Source organism: Podarcis vaucheri (assembly GCF_965113315.1).
Source record: "Podarcis vaucheri genome assembly, chromosome: 4".
Taxonomy (NCBI): Eukaryota; Metazoa; Chordata; class Lepidosauria; order Squamata; family Lacertidae; genus Podarcis; species Podarcis vaucheri.
The window spans coordinates 10583387-10606569 of NC_138762.1; the positions used below are offsets into that span (position 1 = coordinate 10583387).

The window sequence follows — 23183 nt, forward strand, 5'->3', positions numbered from 1 at the left end:
AAAAAACAAAAAAGAAAAAAAACAATTAAAGTACGGCTTAAAATACGGCTTAAAATGCAGCCTCATTTTAGTAGTAGCCCATAAATCAAGACCATAAAGGGAGGGAACCTCAGATATTCACCCGAGTCAGCTATCCATGCTGGTCCTACATGGGCCAGCAAAAAAGTCAAGGGAAAATATATATGCCAAATCCCATATAAGGGGTCAGAGTGAATCTAAGCCAAAGGCCAGGAACAGCTCTGTCTTGCAGCCCTGCAGAAAGATGTCAAATCCTGCAGGGCCCTCGTCTCTTGTGACAGAGCACTCCACCAAGTCGGGGCCAGTACTGAAAAGGCTCTGGCCCTAGTTGAGACCAATCTAACCTCCTTGAGGCTTGGGACCTCCAAAGTGTTGTTATTTATGGACCTTAAGGTCCTCCTCGGGGCATGCCAGGAGAGGTGGTCCCATAGGTACGAGAGTCCTAGTCTGTAAATGGACAGGATGGGCATTTCCTTAGGTTCTTAACGGGAATCTTTTCATTCTCAGTAGCTTCTCCCAGATGCTGAACAGGTCAACGCAGGAGGCAGGACACAAAATCCTTTAAAGATGTCACACGTTGATTGCAAGACGGCAAACCAGTCAGTCAAACGGTGTCAAAGAACGTCAAAAATTGTCAAGTATTTTAACACATTCATTTTATTAGAGCGGGATGTGAACACACAAAAATACAGGGATATAGGAAGTGGTCTTATCCCAAGCTGATCTGTCTAGCCTGTCTGCTGTTTGCCAAGGTTTCAGATGGGGATTCCTTGAGACACCAGGATCTGAACCTGGGGCAATCTGCCAGGTGTTCCACCACTGAGCTATAGGTCTTCCCCAAAGGAAATTTGTCTTCACCTGAGGGCTGGGACCATAGCTCAGGGTTTAGGCTCAGCTTGCAGACGTTCCCAGGTCCAATCCCTGGCATCGCCCATCAGAAGGCTCAGGTAGCAGGTGGGCCGCAGGGACTGTGCCAAAGATCCCAGCCGGCCATTGCTTGTCAAAATAGACATGACTGAAGGAGAGTCTCCACCCCCATCGTTCTGCCCGGACGCTGAGGTCCAGCTCCGAGGGCCTTCTGGTGGTTCCCTCGCTGTGAGAAGCAAAGCTACAGGGAACCAGGCAGAGGGCCTTCTCGGTGGTGGCGCCCACCCTGTGGAACACCCTCCCATCAGATGGCAAAGAGATAAACAACTACACAACATTTAGAAGACATCTGAAGGCAGCCCTGTTGAGGGAAGTTTTTAATGTGTGACATTTTAATGCATTTTTAATCTTTGTTGGAAGCCGCCCAGAGTGGCTGGGGAAATCCAGCCAGATGGGTGGGGTACAAATAATAATTTATGATGATGATGATGATGACTGAATTAGATGGGTAAACACCCTGACCTAATGCAAGACTACTACTGTGTATGTTCAACAGATCAGCACCTGCCATTCTACATGGTTAAATACCTTAGAAAGCTTCTTAAGGCAGACATCAAGCCTTCTATTAGCTTTCGTATTTTCCTCTAAAATTGATAGTGCTCTACAAATAATGGCCTGTTATTATGGTTTTCCAGAAATAACATTTCTAGACCTCACGGTCACAGAGATATGTCTGAATCAGACAGGCTGGCAGGGATGATTTCTCCTCCAGCAGCTGCCACTGCATCCCCCTAAATTGCAGAAATACAGCACTGTGGCACATATTGCACAATTTTGGTTGTCCCTCTTCTTCTCTCTTCCTGATCAAAGCTTTTAGATTCACAGTGCTCAGTCCACCTGGCTGGGAGAAGATGGTGCAGAGTTATGGTAGCTGCATGTTCAAATCTCTCTCCCTCTCTCTCTCTCTCTCTCTCTCTCTCTCTCTCTCTCCTCCTCCTCCTCCTCCTCCTCCCTAAAAGGACTACAGGCGGAACACAGAGATCTCGTTCTCACTGAGGTGCTAAACATGGGCCTGTGGTCTTCCCCTGACAAGTTATTGTTTCTACGTGGAAGGATGTTATGGACTGTTTGGACACAGAGGAATGGTGGGCGGAAGCAGCTGAGGAACCACCAAGGGAAGACCAGTGGTGGGATGACAACAAGATGTCAGAAGGAGAAGAGGGACCAGACTAGGAGCAGGTGTCGGAAGGTGGAGGTGCAACAGGGAAAAGTGAGCAGGGAGAGTCGGTGACAGACAGCAGTCCAGAATCAGAGGCAGAAGGTGAAGTAGGCTAGTGGATGGAGGGAGGCCAAGAGGGAGAGAGGAGTCGGGTTGGTGAAGAAACGAGGGTGTCTCCCTCTCCTGCTACAACAAGCACCCCTCCCTGCTGGTCTCCCAGGACCCACCCAAAGAGGAACAAAGAGGGAGAGGCTGTGATCAAAGGGGGCATGTTTGTTGCGTCCTCCTTGCACTGCCCTACCAGCATGGGTTGGAAAGCTAGTAATATCCAAGTCAACATGATAACCAAATACAATGATACAATATCAATATACAGTGGTACCTCGGGTTACGTACTTAATTCGTTCCAGAGGTCCGCTCTTAACCTGAAACTGTTCTTAACCTGAAGCACCTCTTTAGCTAATGGGGCCTCCTGCTGCCGCCGCACGATTTCTGTTCTCATCCTGAAGCAAAGTTCTTAACCCGAGGTACTATTTCTGGGTTAGCGGAGTCTGTAACCTGAAGCGTCTGTAACCTGAAGCGTATGTAACCCGAGGTACCACTGTACACTCTTTATATAATATGAAATATATGAAATCACATAAACAGAAAACTTGTGAATCTCTGAAAGACACAAAATATGCACTCTTAATGGATTCTCTTGAAAACATAAAACCAAATAAACATAAGTCTTATAAGTCTCTGAAAGTCTTTGAAGACTGTGCAAGTCTCTGAAAGAAGCAATGTATCAGATTCTTATCTGGTGAAAAGCAGGTTGTAATGATTTGCTTATGGCGTCCAACACTGCCAAAGTAGTTCGCAAACAGACGTTGTGAACAGTGATTCCGGATATACCCACTGTTTCGTGGAATTCTTCTTCAGCACAGCAGAAGGATACAGAAAGGCTTCGTAAACCTATCTATACGGTGAATGGAAAAGTATAACAACAATTGCTATGGAGCAGTGGTCATAAAGAGAATCCATTAAGAGTGCATATTTTGTGACTTTCAGAGATTCGTAAGTTTTCTGCTTATGTGATTTCATATATTTCATATTATATATAAATAGTGTATATTGATATCATATCATTGTATTTGGTCATTGTGTTGCCTGGGATATCACTGACTATTGTTTGCAACACAGGGGTTACATGGGCCGGAAAGCTGAGATGAGGAGGAAGCAACTGATTTGCCGCAACGCTTTGCAAGACGTGGGATCGGACCCTGGACCCCTATGCCCCCTATGCGATGCCACTGGAGATGCCATCTAGCTCAAACTCCTGCAATGCCGGAATCACAACTAAAACCGCATCATTTCCCCAGCCCAGGAATCCTAAATATTGCCACGGGGCTAGAATCCTGCACACAGATTGCCATGCTGGTTCCATCCAGACCTTTCTCAGCAGCAAAACCGAAGCAGGCACAGAGGTGGTGGCCCGGATCGTGGCGATCAGCCACGGCTTTAAAAGAAACAGAATTTACCGCTATTTCCCCGCAGTTCTTCTTTGCCTTCTGTCTTTTCAGGACTGTTTGTGGAGCTTGCTCATGGACTTTCTCTTGGAATCCCTCAAGGCGGCTTTGATTTCTTGAGTCACCGTGTCCTGCCATGGCTGGCTGTAAAAGATGAGCGGCAAATAGGAGACCACCTCTTGGGGGGGGGCAATAAGGACTTTGCTGAACTGAATCTCATTCGCTCCCCATGCCCAGAGCAACCCGCCCTAGTATAAAAACCTGCTTGCACAATCAACAGTCAGAACTTCCTGTCCTGAGATAGCAGGAATTTATGTGCTTTGTTTTGGAAGGTTTATGAGCTGTTTCATCCAAGGGTTGCCAACATGGCGCCAATGGCAGGGCCAATGGTGGCCACATACCGCCCTGTAGTAATGAGCTTTCACTCTCTGGGAAAGTACATAGAGCTGAAGGAGGAAGTTGGAAGAACGGCGCTCTTCCCTACTTCCTCTTGCAGCTCTATGGGCTTCTCAAGGCTCAGATTCATTCTAAGGGATCTGACTTTTGCCCACATTCCTTGGAAAAGTGAAGTATGTTGTTTCCACACATATTTTTGTGGCTCCCTGATCAGGAAGAGAGGCTGTCTCCCACAGTTTTCTCTTTTTGTTAAGCGCTTTGAGGGGTTTTGTTTGCTTGTTTACAATGTATAAATGTTAATAAATAAAAAATAAATATTTTGCTCATTCCAGGACTACCTTTGAAGGTGACTCGGAAACTACAACTATTCAAGAATGCGGCAGCTAGACTGGTGACTGGGAGCGGCCGCCAAGACCATATAACACCGGTCTTGAAAGACCTACATTGGCTCCCAGTACGTTTCCGAGCACAATTCAAAGTGTTGGTGCTGACCTTTAAAGCCCTAAACGGCCTCGGCCCAGTAGACCTGAAGGAGCGTCTCCACTCCCATCGTTAAGCCCGGACACTGAGGTCCAGCGCTGAGGGCCTTCTGGCGGCTCCTTCATTGCAAGAAGTGAGGTTACAGGGAACCAGGCAGAGGGCCTTCTCGGTAGTGGTGCCCACTACCCTCCAACCAGATGTCAAAGAAATAAACAACTACCTGACTTTTAGAAGACATCTGAAGACATTAGGGAAGTTTTACATGTTTGATTTTTTATTGTATTTTTAATATTCTGTTTTGAGCCACCCGGAGGTCTGTTCTTAACCTGAAACTGTTCTTAACCTGAGGTACCACTTTAGCTAATGGGGCCTCCTGTTGCCGCCGCGTCGCTGCTGCGCGATTTCTGTTCTCATGCTGAAGCAAAGTTCTTAACCTGAGGTACTATATCTGGGTTAGAGGAGTCTGTAACCTGAAGCGTATGTAACCTGAAGCGTCTGCAACCTGAAGTGTCTGTAACCCGAGGTACCACTGTGAATTTGTGTGTGTGTGTGTGTTGTTGTTGTTGTTGTTAAAGCCCACAACTGTACTCACCCTGGTTTCACTTCAGGAGGACGTGGTAATGGTTTGGTGAAGCCCTTCTTTCCTACAAGCCAATAGGTTTCTTCCAACCCTTTGCCCTACAAGCATGGAAAAGGGAGACCATCAAAAACTCACTGGAAAGGTCAGTGCAATTTTGCAAATAATAACCAGAAGTCTTCCGACTGGGAAGTGCAGATGTGTTCGGCCCAGCAAAGTAATTGCACAAGCACAACAAATCCTGCATGTGCAACAGAATTTCTCCCAGTCCCCCTGTATACCCGGGAACCCCCAAAATCTGCAGATCTGCCCTGGGGGTTCCCCAACCCTCCTGATCAGATTTGGAGAAGTGCAGAAGGAGGAGGAGGAAGAGGGCACCTTGTGTGGTGCATAAAAGGTAAAGGGTAAAGGGACCGCTGACCATTAGGTCCAGTCATGGCCGACTCTGGGGTTGCGGCGCTCATCTCGCTTTATTGGCCGAGGGAGCCGGCATACAGCTTCCGGGTCATGTGGCCAGCATGACTAAGGCGCTTCTGGCGAACCAGAGCAGCACACGGAAACGCCGTTTACCTTCCCACCGGAGTGGTACCTATTTATCTACTTGCATTGGCATGCTTTCGAACTGCTAGGTTGGCAGGAGCAGGGGCTGGGCAACGGGAGCTCACCCCGTCACAGGGATTTGAACCGCCGACCTTCTGATCGGCAAGTCTTAGGCTATGTGGTTTAACCCACAGTGCCACCCAGGTCCCTGTGTGGTGCATAGGAAGGGACAAGTCCATCAATTTCATTTTCTTTCAGATCCCCATTTCTACATCCTTTTGCATAATTTTTTAAGCCATCGTGAAAATTCATCAACCTTTTAGTGCAAATTTCCCCTGGCATAAATACGTTTCTGTGCAATTTGGCCCAAGAAACTGGTTTTTGCAAAGCCATTTCCCCACATTATACGTTATGTTCACTATTAGATGCATTTTAAACTAATTATTTATTATTTATAAACCCGCCCATCTGGCTGGGTTTCCCCAGCCACTCTGGGCGGCTTCCAACCAAATATTAAAAACAATACAGCACACTGGCATGTGCATTTTTGCACACATTATCTGGCTGGAGAACTGCTTTGCAAAATTCGGAGAACTGTGACTTTCAAAGAACCGCTGTGTTTTGGTTCAGGTATCATTTCGGCAAGCAAAATATTCAGTAGGCTGGTCTTCAAATGCAAACTGAATTGAATTTCTCCTCCATCCCGAGTGGAATGAGTCGTTCCACTTGTAAACTTCAGGCTGAGCAGCCTTCCCTCCACCAGGTGACCTGCAGATGTCTTGGATGAATATCTACTTTCCCCTGCTTCTCCTTACATCGCATTTAAAGATCTCTGAGAGATCTGCATTGGCTCCCAGTACATTTCCGAGAACAATTCAAAGTGTTGGTGCTGACCTTGAAAGCCCTAAACGGCCTCGGTCCTGTATACCTGAAGGAGCGTCTCCACCCCCATCGTTCAGCCCGGACACTGAGGTCCAGTGCTGAGGGCCTTCTGGCGGTTCCCTCATTGCGAGAAGTGAGGTTACAGGGAACCAGACAGAGGGCCTTTTGGGTAGTGGCGCCCACCCTGTGGAACACCCTCCCACCAGATGTCAAGGAGCTGAGTAACTATATGACCTTTAGAAGACATCTGAAGGCAGCCCTGTATAAGGGCATGTTTTATTATGTTTTATTATTATGCTAGACTGGGGACTGGGTGCGGCCGCCGAGACCACATAACACCGGTCTTGAAAGACCTACATTGGCTCCCAGTACGTTTCCGAGCACAATTCAAAGTGTTGGTGCTGACCTTGAAAGCCCTAAACAGCCTCGGCCCAGTATACCTGAAGGAGCGTCTCCACCTCCATTGTTCAGCCCGGACACTGAGGTCCAGCACCGAGGGCCTTCTGGCGGTTCCCTCATTGCGAGAAGTGAGGTTACAGGGAACCAGGCAGAGGGCCTTCTTGGTAGTGGCGCCCTCCCTGTGGAACGCCCTCCCACCAGATGTGAAGGAAATAAGCAGCTATCCTATCTTTATAAGATATCTGAAGGCGGCCCTGTTCAGGGAAGTTTTTAATATTTAACGCTGTACTGTTTTTAACACTTGATTGGGAGCCACCCAGAGTGGCTGGGGAAACTTAGCCAGGTGGGCGTAGTATAAAAAATAAATTATTCTTATTCTTATTCTTATTCTTATATTAAAGCTGATCTCTACCAGTCCAGGGACCTTTCGGTCCACCAAGCTGAGTGGTGCCTCCTGGCTGGCAGAAGCTCCTCCTGGTTCTCCAACAAAGCTTTCCCCCATCATCTGCTTTCTAAGACCATCTAACACAGCCTTTCTCAAGCTGAACTACAACTACCATCACCCCTAGGTGGCAAAGCCAGAGCTCAGGAATGATGGGAGTTGTAGTCCAACAACATCTGGGGACCCACAGGTTGAGAACCGCTGATCTAACAGGAGAAGCTGGAGATTGAACCTGAGACCTCCTCGGTCCTTTTGCCTGGGGTTCCATACGCCCAGAATTTCCAAGACTTATCCAGGATTTATCTGTCGGAAACGGTGCGTGGGCGGAATTTCCTAAAATCGGTAAAAATGTCTGGGGAAACCCAGGCGTATGCAAAGCATATCAGAAGTGTTGGTTTTTGGAGCGAATTTCCTAAAATGAAATGAACCTTCTGCATTCACAGCAGATGTCCTGTCTCCAACCTGTGGCCATTCTCTATTTTTGATGGTTGGTGTTTGTGCAGATGAACAAAGGAAACTGCCTTCTAATAGAGTCAGTCTAGAGCATAGCTGTCAACTTTCAGATTTGAAAATAAGGGATCAGCAGCCTCCCCTGTCCCGGGAACAGTCTATGGGATATCTAACAATCCGGGATAGCAGCGGGAAGCAGCGGGAAACGGCGCTGGAATAAGGGGAAAGGTAAAGGGTCCCCTGACCATTAGGTCCAGTTGTGGCCGACTCTGGGGTTTCGGCACTTATCTCGCTTTACTGGCTGAGGGAGCCGGCGTACAGCTTCCGGGTCATGTGGCCAGCATGACTAAGCCGCTTCTGGCAAACCAGAGCAGCGCACGAAAACACCGTTTACCTTCCCGCTGGAGCGGTACCTATTTATCTACTTGCACTTTGACGTGCTTTCGAACTGATAGGTTGGCAGGAGCAGGGACCGAGCAATGGGAGCTCACCCTGTTGCAGGGATTCGAACCGCCGACCTTCTGATTGGCAAGCCCTAGGCTCAGTGGTTTAGACCACAGCGCCTCCCGCGTCCCATCCATACTTGTCTACTCAGGGGTAAAACAAACTAGGCTCTGTGGTTTAACCCACAGCAGGAATTTCCCACAAAAAATGGGAAGGTTGACAGGGATGGTCTAGAGTCAGCCTACACCAGGGGTCAGCAAACGTTTTCAGCAGGGGGCCGGTCCATTGTCCCTGAGACCATGTGATGGGCCGGGCTATATTTTTTGGGGGGAGGGGGGATGAACAAATTCCTAATCCCCAGAAATAACCCAGAGATGCATTTTAAATAAAAGCACACATTTTACTCGTGTAAAAACACCAGACAGGCCCCACAAATAACTTAGAGATGCATTTGAAATAAAAGGACACATTCTACTCATGGAAAAACACACTGATTCCCGGACCGTCCGCGGGCTGGATTGAGAAGGCGATTGGGCTGGATCTGGCCCCCGGGCCTTAGTTTGCCTACCCATGGCCTACACTGACTAGAAGCATCTCTCCAGGGTGTTGGGCAGGGAATATGCGCAACCCTACCTGAAAATGCTGGTGGCTAAACCTGAGACCTTCTGCATGCTAAGCATATGTTCCGTCACTGAGCTACGGCCCCTCGTTGCTCTATCACTCCCCTGAAAGCGAAAATGTTGTCTTTGGCGAACTAAGAGGGTTGGCCAGGAGACAAGATCCTTACAGCCAGATGTCTCCGTCCAGCTCAGATTCCTTACCTTCAGTTCAGTCTTCCCCCTGAATTCTACTTTATAACCTTCGTTTAGGCTCTTCAGGGTTTTCATGGTGCTTCGGCTGATGTGGATTCTGTACGCTACCATTTTTATTTTTTAAAAAAAGAGGGAAAAGGAAGAAAAGTTTCAACCTCAGATCTTTGTCATGTTTCCAAGTGTCAGAGTCCACCTGTCAGGGCCGGCCCACCCATCAACCTTGCTGAGGCAGTCGCCTCGGGCGGCAGGTTGGGAAAAGCTGGGTGGGGTGGAAGATCCGGAAAGAGAGGGGCGTCCCTCACATGTCTTTGCTGTTCCTCCTTTGGCTGAGGAAAGGGACCACCGCCATCTTAAAGGTAAAGGGACCCCTGACCATTAGGTCCAGTCGTGGCCGACTCTGGGGTTGCGGCGCTCATCTCGCTTTACTGGCCGAGGGAGCCGGTGTACAGCTTCTGGGTCATGTGGCCAGCAGGACTAAGCCGCTTCTGGCGAACCAGAGCAGTGCATGGAAACGCCGTTTACCTTCCTGCTGGAGAGGTACCTATTTATCTACTTGCACTTTGAGGTGCTTTCAAACGGCTAGGTTGGCAGGAGCAGGGAGCGAACAACGGGAGCTCACCCCATTGTGGGGATTCGAACCGCCGACCTTCTGATCAGCAAGCCCTAGGCTCTGTGGTTTTACCCACAGCCTCCCCCTAATGGGGAAGGGTCCTCCACCAACTCAGAAAGAGCCACCTGTCTGGGCAAAGACATACCACATATGAAAAAAACACCATCTTTTTATATGCAACAACAGTTGCCAGGGTAGTGATTGCTACTAAGTGGAAATCTCAGGACATACCAACCAAGGAAGAGTGGATTTGTAAATTAAGTGAGTATATAGGATTGGCAAAATCAACTTCGATATCGATCAAATCAAAAGTTAAGAATGGAGTGGAAGTATTTCGAAGGTTATACGTCAAAATATTGTTCTAAAAATGACACGTTAGTAGGCTGAGAATAAAAAGTGTAAGCCGTAACAAAACAAAGAATGTAGGAAAAATCAGAATTTAACAAAAGTAGTTTATTATAGAATGCAAGGGAAGAAAAGGTGGAAAGAAATATAAAGAAGTCGAATTGCTGTGGAGGGAAGTGGAGGGTGAGTGGTGGGTTTTATAATTAAGTGTATAATTATGCAAATGTTGTAATTTAGATATTATATTTTATGTGAGGGAATCATTGGGAATTTTGGTTATTATGTATATACGTTAAGTTTCAATAAAGATCTTTGGGGGGAAAAAATTAAGGAAGAGCCACCTGCCCACCGAGAATTTTCACCTCCTCCTCTCCTTCTCTGAAGGCCCCTGAGGAGAACACCACTTGCCACTTGGGATGACCAAGGCTGCTGCCGCCATGGCTGTCCTTTCCACCCTCTGTTTTCATACCTCTGAACTGGACCCAAAAAACCGGGACATCCCTTTTTTCACGCGAGATCTTGGCACCCAAAATGGCCGCTGCAGCCTTGGCCCCCCCAAAAAGCTTTTTTTCAGAGCCGCAATCTTGTATGGGGTAACATGGCTGTTATGTACTGAGTTGAATAGGATCCAGAATGCAGCAGTCTGATTGGTCCTAGAACAATAGGATTCAGAATGCAGCAGTCGGATTGGCCCTAGAAAATTGGATCCAGAATGCAGCAGTCTGATTGGTCCTAGAACGATAGGATTCAGAATGCAGCAGTCGGATTGGCCCTAAAACAATTGGATTCAGAATGCAGCAGTCTGATTGGTCCTAGAACAATAGGATTCAGAATGCAGCAGTCGGATTGGCCCTAAAACAATTGGATTCAGAATGCAGCAGTCTGATTGGTCCTAGAACAATAGGATTCAGAATGCAGCAGTCGGATTGGCCCTAAAACAATTGGATCCAGAATGCAGCAGTCTGATTGGTCCTAGAACAATAGGATCCAGAATGCAGCAGTCGGATTGGTCCACAGGAGCCACTCAATCCAGCTCCAGGTGGAAGTAAATCCGCAACCTGATTGGCCTACAGGAGAATCCCTGAATTAGCCAATCACGTGGGGCCCATTGTGTAAATAATGTATATAAAGCAGACATTCTGGGGGAACTTCCATTCCTCCTCACCACTATGAGCTGAATAAAGAGCCTGAAATCCACTCTCAACTCCGAGTATATTTCAATGACTTGTGCAGGCGTGCTGCCCAGGAAGATGGCGTCCTGGTTTTTATCTGTTGAAGGGTTTGCTTTTCTCTCTCTTCCCTCCTGCTTTCAGCATGCAACTGCTTCCCTGGGCTGCCTCCAGTCACCTCAGCTGGCGACGGAGGAGGCAGGGACGCCATATTGTTTTGCCTCAAGTGGCAAAATGGCTTGGGCCGGCCCTGCCGTTGGTGCCTGTTTTCGAAAAGCGCCAATAGAGGTGGGGCAGGAATTAGTAGGAACTTCAGAAGCTGCCATTGACCGAGTCAGACCATTGCTCAATCTCTCTCACTGCTGCCTGCACTGACCGGCAGAGGCTCTCTAGGATTTTGGGCGTGGAAACTTTCTCATCACTTCCTGGGGTTGCTAGGGAAGGAATCTGGGGTCTTTTGCAGAAAAGCAGGTGTTCCACCACTGATTTATGTAGGTCTTTCCCCATCCAAGAGAGGCCTAGTCTATCTCTGAGGACGTTCCACTGGCAGGAAGAGCTGCTTATTCAATCATTCAGACAGGCCTTTGGCCAATGGGTTGAAATGTGTTTAAAAAATTGGTTTTAACATCGTTTTTATGCATTGATTTAATCACTTTGTTTCCCCAACTTCCTCCCCAAGGAGCCTAGAATGGCCAACAGCCAGAGAACAATACAATTACAATACAATGAAAATATTCAAAACATTCTAAAGCAGTTAAACTATGCACATACCCCCACAGCTAATTATTGCAGCTCACTGGGAACGTTTTTCGATTCTCCCGGAGTGATCTACCTCAATTATACATAAGAACACAAAGAGAGCCTGTGGGATCAGGCCAATGGTCTATCTATACCAAGATAAAAGCACACCAAGAACTCAGGCCAATATAAGTTTCAGTAGTGGGAGTGGTCAATACTCGCAAATCAATAGTCGATTGTAACAAAAACTAATCCATTCAAAAGGCCTTGCATGAGAACGTTTTCAGTACAGTGGTGCCCCGCAAGACGAATGCCTCGCAAGATGGAAAACTCGCTAGACGAAAGGGTTTTCCGTTTTGGAGGTGCTTCACAAAACGAATCTCCTATGGGCTTGCTTCGCAAGACGACAATGTCTTGCGAGTTCCTGCAGGGGTTTTTTTCCTCCCCCCCTTTTCTAAGTCGCTAAGCCACTTATCAGCTGATCCGATCAGCAGATAAGCCGCTAAAAGCTGCTAAAAGCCGCCAATAGCGCTAATCCGCTAATCCTTCAATGGGCTTGCTTCGCAAGACGAAAAAACCGCTAGACGAAGAGAATCACAGAACGGATGCTTTTCGTCTTGCGAGGCACCACTGTACAGTGGCACCTCAGTTTTCGAACAGCTTAGTTCACGAACAACTTAGAACCCAAATGCTGCAAAACCGGAAGTAGGTGTTCTGGTTTTCAAACTTTTTTTTGGAAGTTGAATGTACTCCGTTTTGAGTCTCCCTGGGTGTCCTGTTGCGCTTCTAATTTGCATCCCCCCCATTGTAATTCAAGCCTTCCGTTTCCGAATGCAGTGTTCTGAGGTGATATTTGGAGCTTATATTTGGTGCTTTTGTTTTTGCTATTTATTTTGCGTCTTTTGTTTTGAGGCTTTTTCAGTTAATTTGTTTTTGTGACTGTGTGGATCCCAGTTCAGTTGCTGATTGATTGATTGATTGACTGACTGATTGTGTGACCGCGGGAATGGATAAAAGCCTCCCGCCCCCAGCCAAACAATGACTATCATCAGTGCGGGTAAGAAATTATCATCATCATCATCATCTACAATACTGTTTTATTTATTTTATAATACAGTACATTGATTATACTTTCATTTTGAGGAGCAATGGTCTCGTTAGACAGTAAAATTCATGCTAAATTGCTGTTTTAGGGGTTGTTTTTAAAAGGTTGGAACGGATTAATCCATTTTGCATTGCTTTCTATGGGAAAGCACGTCTTGGTTTTGGAACGCTTTGGTTTTGGAACGGACTTCCAGAAAAAGATTAAGTTTGAGAACCAAGGTGGCCAAGCCAGCATTTGCTAAAAAACCCCCCAAAAACCCAAGAAGACTTACGCAACCCGGTGGACTCTATCCGCGAAGCTGTATTCACCGTGTCCCCAAAGAGACAGTAGCGTGGCATAGTGAGACCCACCACCCCAGCAGCACACGGACCTAGAAAACAGAAATGAAAGTGGAATGGATATGAGCTGCACCAGATATTGAAACACAGGAGCCCTTAGTCCATCTAGCTTTCTAATGCCAACACTGACCGGCAGAGGCTCTCCCTGGTTTCAGACATGGGCACTGGTGCCAATTCTATGGGCCGAGGTCTCTTTGGCCCCCTCAAGATCTGTGGGGAGGGTCCCTTCAATGCTGAGGGGGCGGAAGGGGTCAAGCGTGGAGCTGAGAATGGTGTGTTTTCAGTGACTGGCTCCTCCTGAGTGCAAGAGAGGAGGCCACGCCACGCTGGGCTCCCCACTCGGCCTCCTCCCGGCGATGTGACACACATCACGCACATGTCACGCATGCACATCACACACATGACATCACACCAGCACCAGGTCCCCTCAATCTTGGGTGCAAGTCTTCAGATCTGGACGCGGGTTTTTCCAGCCCTGCCCAGCTACACCAAGGATTGGAACCGGGGCCTTTTGCATGCAAAGCATGGGCTCTAAGACCGAACTAGGTCCATTTCCCCTAAAAATAAAGCAAGAATCCGCAAAGAAAAAGAAGGAACATTTTATCACATGTGGTGGGAATGTAAAAAAGTGAAAAACCTCTGGGAAATGATATATAATGAGATGGAAAAAATGTTGAAATATACATTTATTAAGAAACCATAAGCATTTTTACTTGGCATTGCAGGTGATGATATAAGCAGAAAGGATTGTAAGTTATTTTTGTATGCAATGACGGCAGCAAGAATATTATTGGCACAAAATTGGAAGCAAGAAGAATTACCGACGAAAGAAGAATGGAGGACGAAAATGATGGACTATGCAGAATTAGATAAACTAACAGGAAGAATTCGAAAACTGCGGGACCAGAGATTCTCAGAAGACTGGAGTAAATTTACAGACTATTTGAAAAGTAATTGTGACGAACAGATAATGCTTGTAGGTTTGCAAAAGGTTTTGTAAGGTGAATTATTTGAAATATTGCAAAAAAGATAATGAGGAGAATTGTTAGTTAAAGATAATTAAAGGTAATATGAAATTAAGAAATGCATAATAAGTGATAAGAACGGGAAATCATCAGAGGTGTTGACGGAAGTCCAAAAATTATTGTATAAGATGAGAAGTTTTGTTGTATGAATGATCATTAATATGTTAAAAATGTATATATATATATAAAAGAAAAATAAAGCAAGAATCCATGGTTTGGAATAAAGGGCTGGATAAAAGAGGACTGTTCAAAGTTGCAAACCAGCCTGTGATCTTCAGACAGAGGTTTTCCCCTGCCCTACCTAAAACACCAGGAATGGAACCTGGCACATTCTGAGCTCCTTGTTTGTTACATTTATAGACATCCCCCCTCCAATACTTTCCCTCCAATTATCATTGTAGCATAATTATAAGATGATTGTTTAATCTTTGATGGTTGGGTAATTTCAGAAGGGGCCGTGGGGGAGAGTGGCTATGAATTTTGTGAAGGCACCCTGCGCTTCTGAATTGTTGTCCCTACTTTGCTGTCTGTCACACGTCAGGCATGTCACTGGTTAAACGTTCTCAGCTGCTAAACACCGCAGCTCTTAAATGCTCTCCAATGCTCAACAGCGTCACACGCCAAACTGTCAGCTTTCGGATATCAACCCAGATTTCGTGGAATGTCAAATGCAGACACCAGCTGTTCAGAGTGTGCGTGAACATTCAAGCTGCCGTACAAATTTCCACCGCTGGCTGGAAGTCAGACTCAAAACTCTTTACAATTCCTGGCAAAGTCTCGGACCACCCAGCCTCCCCCCTCCTTTTTTGGGGGAACTGGAGATCAGATTAACTAATTCACCAGACGAGCTGTGTTTTTCTGTCTGTTATCTTATCCCTGAGTGACAGCTTCATCCCTTCCAGAGGTAGTCTAGAAAACAGAAAATCCAAGCCATTTTTCAGGGTTCCCTCCCCAACCCCATGTTGAGAAATACGGTGCTTCTGAATACCCACACAACACACATGGCAGTCTGAAAATTATACTGCCGTTATACATATCTATGGGGTGACCACACTTGGGACACTGAATACAATTTTAGGGGTTGGGTGGCCATCTGTCATGGGTTGAGATTCCTGCATTGTAGGGGATTGGACTTGATGTCCCTTCCAACTCTATGATTCTAGGGAAACAGTGATCAAGGGGCTGGATCAACTCCCTTGTGAGGAAAGGTGGCGGCATTTAGGGAAGCTTCATATCTTAAAAAGAGCTTCAGATCTTAAAAAGTCCTTCCTTTTGTCTGTCCTTAATCTTCCAACAGTGAGAGATTTTACTTTCTTGGGCTCCATGATCACTGCAGATGGTGACAGCAGCCACAAAATTAAAAAACGCCTGCTTCTTGGGAGAAAAGCAATGACAAACCTAGACAGAATCTTAAAAGGCAGAGACATCACCTTGCCGACAAAAGTCCGTCTAGTTAAAGCTCTGGTTTTCCCAGTAGTGATGTATGGAAGTGAGAGCTGGACCATAAAGAAGGCTGATCGCCGAAGAATTGATGCTTTTGAATTATGGTGCTGGAGGAGACTCTTGAGAGTCCCATGAACTGCAAGAAGATCAAACCTCTCCATTCTGAAGGAAATCAGCCCTGAGTGCTCACTGGAAGGACAGATCCTGAAGCTGAGGCTCCAGTACTTTGGCCACCTCATGAGAAGAGAAGACTCCCTGAAAAAGACCCAGATGTTGGGAAAGATCACAAGGAGAAGGGGACGACGGAGGACAGGATGGTTGGACAGTGTTCTCGGAGCTACCAGCATGAGTTTGACTAAACTGCGGGAGACAGTGGAAGACAGAAGTGCCTGGCGTGCTCTGGTCCAGGGGGTCACAAAGAGTTGGACACTACAAAACGACTCAACAACAACAAACTTCCAACATTCACCTTCACTGGAGTTCTAGTGTTATGAGAGAGGAAGGAAAATTTTCTCTAATACACTTTCACTATGGCACGTAAACTTTTAAACAAGCCATCAGCCCCTGCCCAACCCCATTGTGCAAGAGTGTTCTCCCTTGTCCAGACAGCCTCCATCAGGCGACTCTTGAGAGCAACAGGTTTCCAAGATGCAGTTCGGATATCTAATTAGGTCAGGTTTCTCCTCCACGGTCTCATCTTTGTTGTTTTTCCTTACCCCAACGGCTGCTTGCCAGAAGTGCTGGATAGGTTGATGAGGCCTGTTAGCTAATCTTCTGCAATAACCATTGAGGATGCCAGGGGGAACCTACAAACTCAGAGAAGGGCTGGGTGGCTACAGGCCAAAGATTTCAAGGTCTTGACAAACAAACACCCATCTGGGCCCCTCTGCTTGGAAAAGAAACTCCTTCTCCTCCTCCTCCTCCTCCTCCTTCCCTTTCTCTTCCTCCCTTCTCCTTCTCCTCCTCCTCTCCCTCTCCCTCTCCGATGGCCTGGGACTCGGACTTGGAACCAGAGGAGACTCAGTCTGCACCAGATCCTCTGCCTCAGGCATCATCTGAACCAAGTCTGGGGCCTGATCCTGAAGAGTCCCAGTCTGCACAGGTTCCCCTGCAACAAACACCAGCTGGGCCGAGTCAGGGGCCTGAGCCTGCCCTGGCTCCAGATGCGGAATGACCTCGTTGCCTCCAGCTGGGCCATCATTCACAGCTGCTCCACTACCGGTTGGGTCAGGGGAGGCTGAGGCAGCCCCTGGGTCTAGTAACCCACCGACGTCTCCCGAGCTGCAGAGACTGAGGTCTGAGAGAAGGAGAGACCTGAGTACTCGCGGGAGGAGTGCTCACCTTTGGGCTAAGCAGGGAAGCGAGTCGCCGGGGGATCATGGCCGGCCATTACCCCGACAAAGATAAAAGGCTGTCGGACCCCACCCCAGGTTGCGGGAGCAACATTGCTGTATGCTAGATCCTGCCTGAGATCCTGCGCCTGACCCTGCCTGGTTTCCTGCCTTGTGTTCCTGCCTTGGCCCTGTCGGACTGACTCCTCACAGAACCCTTGGAATCAGGACCAGACCTGGACCGCGTCGCTCGGATTACCCCCAGGCACAGCACACCCTCTCCTCCCTTTCTCCTCCCTCCCTCCCTCCCTCTCTCCCTCTCTCTCTCTCTCTCTCTCTCTCTCTCTCTCTCACACACACACACACACACGACTTTCTCTCTATGTTTAGGTCCAGCCTGAATACTTCTAAGTTAGCTCCTTCCATTGGCGAGATAAAGCAAAATTTCAAAAGAAAAATAAACCACTTTGAGGGTGTGTTTTTAAAAAAAGATACAACAGTAATCAAGCGGTGTAAGAAATTCATGAAATAAATAATAATAAAATAAGTGGCCGCTGTTGCTGGCCCCTCCCCAGCTTCCCTCTGCTGGGAAGACCCTTCCCCATCACCATTGCTGCTGCTGCCCGGCCCTAACCGGGGGTAAAATATTTGGCTCCCCCCCCCCCGGGGCAACCTATGCTACGCCACTGGTGATAGAGTCATCTTAGATCACATCCTGACTCAGAAGATGACCCTTAGGAAGCTCCCCTGTTAAAATTCCTCAGCATTTCCAGTTCTTATGGAATGTCCAGGAACAGATACAGGAGACAACAGACAGTTGCACTAGAATCAGGGACCGGCAAAGTTTTTCATCAGGGGGCCGGTCCACTGCCCCTCAGACCTTGTGGGGGGGGGGCAGACTTTTTTTTTTTAAATGAATGAATTCCCACAAATAACCCAGAGATGCATTTTAAATAAAAGGACACATTCTGCAGTGGTACCTCGGGTTAAGAACTTAATTTGTTCCGGAGGTCCATTCTTAACCTGAAACCGCTCTTAACTTGAGGTACCACTTTAGCTAATGGGGCCTCCTGCTGCCACCGCATGATTTCTGTTGTCATCCTGAAGCAAAGTTCTTAACCCAAGGCATTATTTCTGGGTGAGCAGAGTCTGTAACCTGAAGCGTCTGTTACCTGAAGTGTCTGTAACCCGAGGTACCACTGTACTCAGGTAAGCCATTCCCCCCTGACTCTCCCCTCCCTTCTCCACAGCAGTGGACAAGCCCCAGTGGCTGCCTACCTGTGTCTTGCAAGCGGCAGGGGCTGGCGGTGGCAGCGGGACAATGAGCGGTGTGCAAAAGGGCTCTGGAGAGGGGCCAGCAGCAACAAAGCCCGAACTGAGCCCGCTTACAACAGCGGCCACTCGAGCGCTAACCCTGCTGCTGCTGTCACCAACAAAGCCCAGCACCCTTCCTCTCTGCTCTAGGCAGGGCAGGGAGAAGCCAGGAGGAGGGAGGAGGAGCAGCTGAACACTTGCGCTAGCGCAGCCCCAATGATCAGATCCCCGGAGAATCCTGGACCATCCACAGGCCGGATCCAGAAGGAGACTGGGCCAGAGCTTGCCCCCGGGCCTTAGTTTGCCTACCTATGCACTAGGTGGACCAAGAACCTGACTTCCTGTTTTCCCCAAGACTGACAATTCCATTTCCCCCCCACTATGAGCCCAGGTAAGGCAGAGAGTGGGTTAACGCCCTTACCTGAATGCAGCCCCATCCGTACCCTGATGGGCACGTGGGGGAGATGTTTCGCTCGAAATGACCCCACAGAGCTGAGGATGTCCAGGGACATGTTGGCGATCTCAGAGGCATGTCTGCGGCCGTTGCGTTTCGGAAGCCCTGAAGCCACCATATAGGCGTCGCCGATGGTTTCCACCTGGAAATCAAAGAGTATTGCTTTTCCCTAAAGGGCAATTAGAACTGCAGATGGGTTGACTAAGAGCTGAAGGCTAAACGATGCTCACTTCTTGTGCGGGTTGTGGTGGAGCAGTAGGATCTGCGTCAAGCAAGGCTCGTAGGCAACCAGGCCAGGTTCAAAGTTATTGTGATGCTGCACAACTTGGGCCCAGGATACTTGAAGGACCACCCCCCCCCTCAAGCCCTTATATCCCAGCCTGAACACTCAGATCATCTGGAGAAGTACTGTTGGCTCTTAAGACTCCACCTTCATCTGAAGCCTTCTCTAGAACTTCATGTTTCCCTCACACACACACATCCTCCTCCAAAGTAGGTGCGCCAAGACCTCACCTTGTAGACATCATGATGGCCAATGATGGCATCAAACAGAGTGTAAAGGTCATTGAGAAGATCCACGATCTCGATGGGCTCGCTGAGGGCGGAGATGGTCGTGAAGCCAATGATGTCGCTGAAGTAGATGGTGACCTCGTCAAAGTACTCAGGTTCAACGGTGGCCCCGGTTTTCAGCGTTTCCGCCACCGACCTGAAACAACACGAGGATGTCAACCTGAGTGACTGGAAGGGCAGAATCTTCTAAGGCTCAAGACATTGAGATGTCTTGGCAGGCTGTTTATGGATTATTTAATTATTGCATTTCTATTCGACCTCCACGACTCTGAATATCAGCGGCTGGGAACTGTAGGAGGGAAGAGATACTCCTGGTATGTCCCACAGAGGAACTTATGGTCCTCAAATAAAAACATCCTGAAGGTTCCAGGCCACAGAGAGGTTAGGCTGGCCTCAACTAGAGCCAGGGCTTTTTCGGCTGCGGCTCCGATCTGGTGGAACGCTCTGTCACAAGAGACTAGGGCCCTGCGGGACTTGACATCTTTCCGCAGGGCCTGCAAGACAGAGCTGTTCCACCAGGTTTTTGGTCAGGGCGTTGCCTGACTCCCTCCTTCACAGAACTTTAGCTTAATGGTTGCCGTCAATTTGATTTTAATTAATTTTTATAATGAAATGTTTTTAGAATGTTGTACTATTTTATTGTTGTTAGCCGCCCTGAGCCTGGCTTTGGCTAGGGAGGGCGGGATAGAAATAAAATTTATTATTATTATTTATTATAGCAGCACTTTTTCCCACTTGGAATCGGCTTGGGGCAGAGCCTACATGCGGCAGGGTTATTGCCCTGACATTTCGACTTACAGGGGAAGCATCTGAGTCAGGAGTTTATCCGTCTTCTGCTTTTCCATCTCCAGCTCCTCCGTCCGCTCTCGGATCAAGTCTTCCAGGTTGCTGGAATACTGCTCCAGCATCCGCAGCATGGAGTCGATGATATTGGTCCGTCGGCCTTTATTGATGGATTTGAACTGGGGTTGGAGAATTAGAACAAGGTTCTTTGGTACTCAGTTCTCCAGCTGACTCAGGAAAACTAAGCTGATTGGCTAAAGAATAAGTTACGCACAAGAAAGAACAGATGGGTGGAAAGCATAAGGTTTTATCCAACGAAGTTAACGTATTTTTTGCTCTATAAGACTCACTTTTTCCCTCCTAAAAAGTAAGGGGAAATGTGTGTGCGTCTTATGGAGTGAATGCAGGCTGCGCAGCTATCCCAGAAGCCAGAAGAGCAAGAGGGATTGCTGCTTTCACTGCGCAGTGATCCCTCTTGCTGTTCTGACTTCTGAGATTCAGAATATTTTTTTGCTTGTTTTCCTCCTCCCAAAACTAGGTGCGTCTTATGGTCTGGTGCGTCTTATAGAGCGAAAAATACAGTATGCCCAGAGCAGTCCTGTTGAAAATAATGGATTGAAGTTCATCATGTCCATTATTTTATCCATGCATTCATTCTTTATAAAAAATATTTATATACTGCTATTCGTTAAAAATACTAGCGTGTTTTACAACAACTGCACATACAGTCATACCTCAGGTTGAATATGCTTCATGTTGAGCGCATTTGAGTTGTGCTCCGTGGCAACCCAGAAGTAACGGAGCCCGTTACTTCTGGGTTTTGCCGCTCGCGCATGCGCAGATGCTCAAAATGACGTCACACGCATGCGCAGAAGCGGCGAAAAGTGACGTGCACATGCGCAGACATGCTGTCACTAGTTACGTTTGCTTCTGGATGCGAATGGGGCTCCAGAACGGATCCCGTTCGCATCCCGAGGTACCACTGTACAGTAATACCTTGGTTCTCGAACTTAATCTGTTCTGGAAGTCCGTTTGACTCCTGGAAATGTTCGAAAACCAAGATGCAGCTTCCGATTTGCTGCAGGAGCTTCCTGCACTCAAACAGAAGCCACGTCGGACGTTCAGCTTCCGAAAACCATTCGCAAACCGGAACACTGACTTCCGGGTTTGCGGTGTTTGAGAGCTGATTTGTTTGGCAGCTAAGCCATTCGAGAACCAAGGTATTACTGTAGAACAAAAACCACCCCAAAATATTAAACTTAGAAATCAGCTATTATAGTGGGGTGGGGTCGGGTGGTGATGTTTCTATTTTGCTTAATGTATGTAGGGTTTGGTGTCAGCGTTACTCGTGCCGGTTCTCTGCTGTTCGCTTGTGTTCCTTTGGTGGTGAGAGAGGTTGGGGTTGGCCTAGGGTGTGCTTGTTTGTTTGTGATTGGCTGTGGTGATCTTTGTTTCCGTGTGTGAGTGGGGTGGGTGGGTGTTTTGGATCAGGTTAGCCATATTGATTTGTATGTTGTTGGTGGATTAATGTCATTGTCTTGTTGGGCTGTGTATGTGATAAAGGGGAGCCATACCAGGGTGAAGGCGTCTTCTTCTGTTTGTCCCTGTGTCAGTTTCAGTTTATCGGCTAATTTTTCTAGTAGGGCAGTTTCCCATGCTATTTGGTACCATTGGTCCATGCTTACTCCTGACAGGTCTCTCCAGTGTCTGGTTATGGTGTTTCTGGCTGCTGAAAGTAGGTGGGTTATGAGTTCATTGTGGTGTAAATGGGCATGGTTGTCTTGGAAGATGTTTAGTAGGGCCAATTCTGGGCTGATGTCTAATACTTGCTTAGTTATTTTACATATTTCTTGTATGGCTGTTGTCCAGAATAGTTGGATTTTGGGGCACTCCCACCACATGTGGAGGTATGTGCTTGTGGAGGTGCACCCTCTCCAACATTTTGGTGAGGTTCCTGGGCGTATTAGCAAGTTTCTCAAGTTTTCTTGAGAAAGATGCATTCTTAACTGCAGAAGCTTGATGGAATGGGAACAAGGAATGACCTCTTGAAAGATCTCGTCAAAGCTTGGCCTACGATCTGGTCTCTCACTCCAGCACTGTTTCATGAGCTGAATGCATTCCAGCGGGGCATTTTCAGGAGAAACACTCGGGCGATACAACGGCGGAGGCTTCTTCAGTTTGCGGATGATTTCTGGAGCAAGGAGAGGGTTTCACAATGACAGCATGCCCTAACCTGGTACCCCACCCCCCAGTCCCTTGGACTACATACTGGGGTTCTCTCACCAAAGAGTATTTGCCCCAGATCTAGAACTTCCTTCCTATATTATTTTTTCCTTGCCACCACCACCTTTAAAGTCATCCCATGTTGTCATAATGATGTAAAGTAATTGACAAGTGGGTGGCTCTGCCCATCTGTCGGAGTCGACCCATGAGTGGTGGGGGCGCAAGGATCTGGTTGACTGGCCTGATCCAGTTCTGCACCCCTACCAATGAGCGCACCGCCTCATGTGAACAAAACAAAAACTGCCTCTTTTGGATCAGTATTGTCATTGAAACTCTACTCAACATTGACCCAGAGCAGATTCCAATGTATAGTTAGCAGAGTAAAAACTTAGACATGTTGCAGGATTCCCAAAAAGTACAGGTGAAACTTGAAAAATTAGAATAGCGTGGAAAAGTTCATTGATTTCAGTAATTCAACTTAAAAGGTGAAACTAACATATGAGATCGACTCATGGCATGCAAAGCGAGATATGCTTCTACTTCTCAGAGGTCCAATCTTGCTCTATTGGCAATCCTTGTTTTGCTGATTTCATTGAATATTCTAATTTTCTGAGATGGTTAATTTGGGGTTTTCATCAGCTGTACGTCATGATCATCACAATTATAACAAAGAAAGGCTTAGCGTATCTCGCTTTGCATGT

At 47.4% G+C, this 23183-nt stretch overlaps 1 protein-coding gene across 1 annotated transcript in view; it reads right to left on the reverse strand.

Moving 5' to 3' along the window:
• Window positions 1-3656: 3656 nt before the first annotated feature.
• Window positions 3657-23183, reverse strand: part of LOC309531569 (retinal guanylyl cyclase 2-like) — a gene marked incomplete at its 5' end in the record, with an annotated part of 50645 nt that continues 31118 nt past the window's right edge. The window contains 8 exons of the mRNA XM_082221162.1: window positions 3657-3756; window positions 5081-5166; window positions 9044-9138; window positions 13273-13371; window positions 18874-19048; window positions 19420-19612; window positions 20275-20438; window positions 22302-22450. Coding sequence (XP_082077288.1) covers window positions 3663-3756; window positions 5081-5166; window positions 9044-9138; window positions 13273-13371; window positions 18874-19048; window positions 19420-19612; window positions 20275-20438; window positions 22302-22450 — 1055 coding nt within the window. The 3' untranslated portion in view covers window positions 3657-3662. The remainder of the gene's footprint in view (window positions 3757-5080; window positions 5167-9043; window positions 9139-13272; window positions 13372-18873; window positions 19049-19419; window positions 19613-20274; window positions 20439-22301; window positions 22451-23183) is intronic.